At 36.9% G+C, this 7044-nt stretch overlaps 1 protein-coding gene across 1 annotated transcript; it reads right to left on the minus strand.

Moving 5' to 3' along the window:
* Positions 1-6468: 6468 nt before the first annotated feature.
* Positions 6469-6822, minus strand: TAL2 (TAL bHLH transcription factor 2). Its single transcript, XM_069963491.1, has one exon. It carries the CDS (start codon positions 6820-6822, stop codon positions 6469-6471), a length of 354 nt encoding a protein of 117 aa, XP_069819592.1.
* Between the last annotated feature and the right edge of the window lie 222 nt (positions 6823-7044).

A 7044-nucleotide genomic window follows, 5' to 3' on the forward strand; every position in this document is an offset into this window, starting at 1 on the left:
GCACAAGCCCATAAAAAAATAGAAATAGATATTAAACATGGGCACAAAAATAATAATTTATATTAAGAAAAAAATTATAGTGTTTCACATTAGATCTAAATATTGGGAGTATTCACCAAAGTCCAAATGCAGCTTCAATTCAGCTTTAAAGGAGAAGTCGAAGGTCAAAATAGCTGGGGAGGAGGTGGCTGAACATAACAACATGCACCTACCTTCCGGGCTCCAATGCTGGGGTCTACAGTCCTCTGCACCGGTTCCTAGTCCCCCAGCGCTTCCTGGTCTTAGCAGGGACCCGAGTCATAATGTGTCAGGGCCATTTAGCCATTTAACATGTCTCGACCTGGGTCACATGTTAAGGTCCTTCAGTATGTACTCTTTATGTACACTATGTACTCTTATGTTCTCTAATGTTACTGAATAGTCTCTTGACTGCAGTTTTGCCCTGCTTTGTGCAAAATCACGGTAAAAAAAAAGGTGCAGTTTTTTGCAAATCATGGCAGAACTGTAGTCAGGAGACAGTACACCACTTAAAAGTCTTTTTGGGTGGCAATGGGCCCCCCAGGAGCTCAGGGTCCTGGGCTACCACCCGAAGCGGACCAATAATAATCCGCTACTGATTGGGGGCATTATTACTTTTGGGGCAGTCTGGCACTTAGTGACTGAATGCAGTTTTGTATTTTTTAGCACAACTGTGCTCTCCTGTATGTTTGGTAGCTTTTATTTTAATACAAAAGAAAAATCTATCCTGTAAAAATGTTCCTAACAATGCCTCTAATATATATCATACCAGACTCCCTTATGGACCTGTCACAACTGGGTACCAAGTAGATCTTAAAGGGGTTATCCAGCACTACAAAACATGGCCACTTTCCCCCTACTCTTTTCTCCAGTTTGGGTGGGGTTTTGAAACTCAGTTTCATTGAAGTAAATGGAGCTTAATTGCAAACCGTACCTGAACTGGAGACAACAGTAGGGGGAAAAGTGGCCATGTTTTTGTATTGCTGGATAACCCTTTTGAGACCTCACCAAGTTACAACAGCTCCCTTTAAAGTCTACCCCGCTTAAGCATATCAAATGAGGAGTTCACAATGATAAATGTGCTAAGCTTACCATCCAAGTTTTATCAACTGATAATACAACATCCAGAGGGGTCACATGGCATCTGCTAAAATTTCCTGGTATCATTGCTTGTATTTAGATCCCTACTACATTGTTATGCCCATACTGGAGACTTATAGCTGACCTTTTACTCCCTAAGTCAGTAGTTAAGCTGTCCATTCTCTCCTTGGGCTTTAATCACGCAACACCAAGTGACAATAGTAAATTCTAATGAATATTTTTTTTTTATAAATCCATGTTTGCAGCCTCATATATCTGTAGATTTATATTTGTTGCCAGGACCTTGGTTAAGACTTAGGTGTATGCTTTGCTCTAAATGTTTGCTCTTAAACTGTTGTTGTGTTGTATATTAATCTCATTTTACACCTCTCTGTAAGTTACTTAGTGTATAAACTGAATCTAGCAGGTCATGGAGGATACATCATGACATTTCCTGGAAGAATTGTTTTTAAAACAACTAAAAGTAGTGAGACACAGGACACAATCTTATCTCAGTTACAATAATATTGTTTTAAAAATGTTACCCAACCAGATATATTAGGTCTTACCTATCAACTGCATGGCCTTGTGGGTGATTCTATAAGGCCTTTCTCTTTATCATTATGTCTAGCACTATTCCAGGTTACATTTGTAGGCCAGAGATGGTGGTTCTCGGTTTTCAGGTGTCTTCCTCTGCACTCTATATAGAGCAAATTTAATAAATGTATGTAGAGAATTTTCTAGTTACTTGCAATAATTGAAGAGCTTTAGACTCAAAAACAAACACAAGCACACTGTCCTTGTATCTGTGCCGTATCCTATTAAACTAGTATGAGCAGACTGAATGCACCCAGAATTATATTACATTAACACTCTCACTCAAATGTTTACTACTTTACATATTTTTTAAAATGTATCTGAGCCTGGTACCCAAATAACCTATTTAAAGGGGATCCACATCCTTGCATCTTCATACTATTAGTAGCAGTGTTAGGTGCAACACTTGCAGGGGTGCTGGGAGTCAGAGCCCTGTCAATCTAATACTGATGGCCTATCCAGAGGCTTCATAGGCTATGTTCACACAAGGTATGTTTTACATAATATACGCTCCGGCCGGGATTCTATCCGGCCGCACAAAAAGCTGATGTCAGTTTTCTGCGACCGCTATTCATTGAAGTTAGTTCACACAATGGAGCGTGCGGTGCTGTTCTGTGACCCGGTCAGATCACACAACGGGCGGTGTTTTACATAGTGTGGACCAAGCCTAAAGGTGGCTGCATGAATGATACAGTGAACATTCATGTGGCCCGCTGCTCGATTAATTGTGCTGTGTAAAGGCACTGCAAACAGAGATCAGTGCTTGTTTGCGGCTGCACAAGGCCACAAATCGTTCTGATATCCTCAGAACATTACCTGGTGTGGTTTCTTAACCCCATGCTGGCATCTGTTGTACATTTACAACGCTGGTGCTGTTTAGTTAACAGCAAACACTGTAATTATACGGTACTGGGATGTTAGGGTACAGGAGTTGTGTCTGTGCTATCTGCAGTCTAACATACAGCTTACGCTCTGCTGCAATGGTTTAGATTGGAGATAACTTTCATTATGGCTATTGAACCTTTTAGATGCTGTGGTCAATATTAACAGTGGCATATTACTGAAAAGACAGAGTGAGGCTATGTTTACGCAACAGGGTAGCTGTCCTTTAACAAGAAACTGCCTCAAATAATGTTCATGGACATTATTTGCAGCTATTATTATCAAGTAACAGTCGTTATTATAAAAACAACGGACATTATTTTGCCTAAAAAGATGTTGGGAGAATATAGCCTCATGGGGATCTCTCTATCACCACATCAGTGTCACTGTGGCATCACTTCAAGAAGGTAATGGGTTGTCATGGCAGCCAAGGGCCTAAAAAAGGTCTCCAATTCCTGCCATGTTTGTGAGGTAAAAGGCTGCCTGTCGGTGTTAGGCTGCATTCACACGTTCCCTGAAGTTGTCTGTGCGCTTGGATCCGTGCACAAGGACAAATTTATAGCCCTTTGGTTTGTATTGGGCTATTCACATCTTCAGTGTTTTCACGGATCTCCAATGTGTTCCGTTTAAAAATAGGATATGTCATAATTCAGAACGGAAGCACGGAACCGATTCCCCATAGAAATCAATGAAATCCATGTTTTTCATGGATGTACCAGGATGTGACATCCGTGTTCATCTGTGAAAAACACGGATGTGATGTAATCAATGTAATTTAAAATGCTTGAAACAGATCCGTGAAAAACACGGACACGCAGGGCTGTATTTACCACTAGGCACCCGTGGTCCGGTGCCTAGGGCAGCACCTTGCAGGGGGACAGAAATTAGTTTCCCTCCTCCCATTCAGACTTGCCAGTAAATCTGGTGTCTTTTCCAGGGGGGTGGGGGGTATGGTGGTATTGGTCAGGTCTGGTATCGCCAATAGGTGCATGTAGATGGGGCGTCTTCAGGTTTAGTGCCTAGTGCAGCAGCAGCTGTTAATACAGCCCTGCGGACACGGATGCAAAACAGATGACAAAACAGATGACAACATGGATGGTTTTGCACAGATCACGGAGGTAGCTAGCAGACCACTTTCACGGACCAGGAAAAACACTAAACGTGTGAATGCAGTCTTAGGCCTGGTTCACACACAATAAAATAAAGGCAAATTATGGCTGTAAATTAAGAAAAAACATGTCAGTTTTCAATATCGATTAATATGCAACATTAAAATCTATTGGAAAAATGTACCTCTGTGCACAAAGTAAATGAATAGCTGTTTTTTTTACTTAATGTGCCAATTTATTAAATGTATACTTTTTTTTTTTATATGTATATATATATATATATATATATATATATATGTTTTTTATTATGGAAACAAGTATGAAGAATTTGGTTGTTTTGGCTTGTTATGACTGACCTGTCATTGGCTACTGCAGAACAAAGTGAAGGTTTTGGAGTGGCCATCTCAGTCTCTTGACCTGAATTTCATTGAGCCACTCTGGGGAAATCTCAAAAATGTAGTTCATGCAAGAAAGTACAGGAACTGGAGGCTTTTGCCAAAAAGTATGGGCATCTTTACCATCTGAGAAAATAAAGAGCCTCAACTGCCACAAAAGCTGTCATTGATGTTACAGGGGTCAATACACGATATTAAGAACTGGGGTATGTAAACTTTTGATCAGGGTCATTTGGATGTTTTTCTGTTGTCAATATGATTTTAAAAGAGAAAACACAATAGTTTGACATAGCTTTACCCAACCACTAACCATGAGTGGAAAAAAAGATTTTGTGTTATCATTCATGATCACTGTGATAAAAAGAAAAAAAAAGAAAAAATTTCTGCCGGGGTATGTAAATTTTTGAGCAAACTGTATGTATTGGTTTATTTATTACTATTAAATTAACATGGTAATAATCCTGCACAGTGTATGAAATAATGAATTAAATTTAAAAAAGGGAATAGTCATTTTTGTTTATTCAGCTTCACAAGGAAATGAAAGTTAATTGGTAAGTTTTATGACCCCCACAATGGTAACAATAAAATCTTTAACTCTCACAAAAAAATAATATTTCATAAGTCTCAGTTAACACTAAAAACAAAAAAATGTGAAAAAAAAAACAATTAAAGTTATGTAAAATGGTCAAGTAAAATAATTATGTGTGCTTAAGGCCCCAAATATCTGAATCTTTAAAGACTAGGATTTATAACTAATAGTCTGAATGATGCCCCATCTATTAAAAAAAAAAAAAAAAAGGGTGAAAGCAGATAGCGAGGATCATCCCGGATGGATGTATTCATGCTGCCAATTATAACAACAAGAAATATTGAGATCAAGTATTCCTACAATACAATTGCCATACATTGCCAAAGTGTACCACCAAATATGCCCCACTGTTTTTCTCCCCTGTTTAGCTCGTCTAATTTTCCATATTATTAGAAAACATTAAAAAACTAAAGTTAAAATCCAAATTGAAAAAAGTATTCAATAATTTATTGGCATATGTTAAACAAATACAAAATATTAATTTCACAAATGTCGACAATTGAAAAAAGTCTTTGGCAGATGCAGCTACAAGAAAGTCTAGCGATTTTATGTGATCAATCCCACATAAGCAAAATTCCTCATAGAATGAACACAAAAATAAATAAAATTAAAAAGTTAACAGCAAAGATCTGTAAGTGATAATGATCACTATATAGGTGTTTATTGTTAGAGCTAATTTATTCCATGTGATCTCAATTCTCTACTTCTATTTTCTTAGAAATATTAACTCATCAATGGTAATTATGATTAAAATTCCAAAGTCCACACTGAAACTAACCAAATAAATGGAGGACTTCTGATCCTATTTCATGAGGGATTCTTTTTGACTTCATTAAAGACCAAATCATAAAGCAGTTTCTCATCAAGGGTGTCAAGTCAAAGACAAGAATTTCCTACATGCCTCTGAATAAGTATATGTTTTTAATATTAACAAAAAAAAAATTGGAGTCAAATATCTTTAACAATATTTGGTAATATAGAGGTCCAATAAAATTATGTATTTTTTTTTTACTTTTACGTCTAAGCTGTAAAAAAAAAAAAGAAAAAATCAAGGCTTGTGTTAAAAAAATGAAAATAATATTATGAGCACCATAAAAATCAGTTACATGTGACTAAATTATTTATGAAGCAAGATAAAAACCAAATGAACAATCATCTATTGAGTATATCTGTTGGGATATGTTATCCAAAGTGTTTACACCAATTACATTGCTAATTGAATACAGTCACCAGATTGTATCTCCTTTCCCTGTGGCTGTTCTATATCCTTATTGGACAAAGCTTTTATGATATGAAAAATATACATTGTGCAGCATACATTGTATATAATGCAATTTAGAATGTGTTTTTCTCATTGTGGTAATCTATATTACTAATCCTGGTGATGGTATTATATGAAATACATCATTAAGTTTGTAACTTGTATAACATGGTTATACAGACAGAGCTCATTCTATTCCAGAGCTTTACTCCAGGTTTGAGTAAAATGGTTGTACAGTACAATCTTAGATATGACATACAGCAGTGTATTTTCAGTATATACATTTCCCATAATACATATTGCTGATAGCGGCGTCCCTCAGTTTTCTCAAGCTGCATATTATGGCACGTTTATTCTACATCATTCACGTCCGCCTTAAACTACAACGGTAGCCCAGTATTTTTCTATGGCCTCCCAATGCAATCTATCATTTCTGAAAATAGCAAAATAATTATTGAATTACTCCATAAATACAGAAGGTAGACACTTAGAAACACAAATATTATTTGCAGATAACTGTCGCCCAGTTAAGTGGTCCTATGGAGAGTGGACCAATGACCAGCAGTCCTGTGTATCACTGCTTGTTCCTGGAGAAGAGTCACTGCAGTGGTCCATCATACTCCACTCTTGTATATTTGATAATTGTGGCTCAGGTTCAAAGATGCCCAAAATTGTTGTTTGAGACGCTGCTCCACCTTTTGTTATAGCCTGGTCTCCAAGTATATTGATAAGGAAATTGATATATTTCATAGCCAGTCTTAGAGTTTCATTTTTGCTTAATTTCTTATCAGGTGGGTGAGTAGGAATGAGTTTCCTGAGCTCAGCAAAAGCACTATTGACATTCTGCTGCCTCCACCGTTCTCTTGTGTTGGTGAAGATCTTGCGGGTCATTTTTCCAGAGAGTTTTCTACAACAAATTAATAAAATTAATTGTAAATAAATCCATAAAAAGAAAAGATTAATAAGACACAAGTGAAGACCTTAGTGCTCGCTTGCATCATACTACAGATTAAATATTGCTTCCACATACATTCAGTTATTATCTTCTCTGCAGATGTCAGGTGAGTAAAAAGGGTATAAAATGCTAAAAATGGAGTTTGCTTATTTTTAATT

This window comes from Dendropsophus ebraccatus, chromosome 3 (assembly GCF_027789765.1).
Source record: "Dendropsophus ebraccatus isolate aDenEbr1 chromosome 3, aDenEbr1.pat, whole genome shotgun sequence".
In the NCBI taxonomy this organism is placed as follows: Eukaryota; Metazoa; Chordata; class Amphibia; order Anura; family Hylidae; genus Dendropsophus; species Dendropsophus ebraccatus.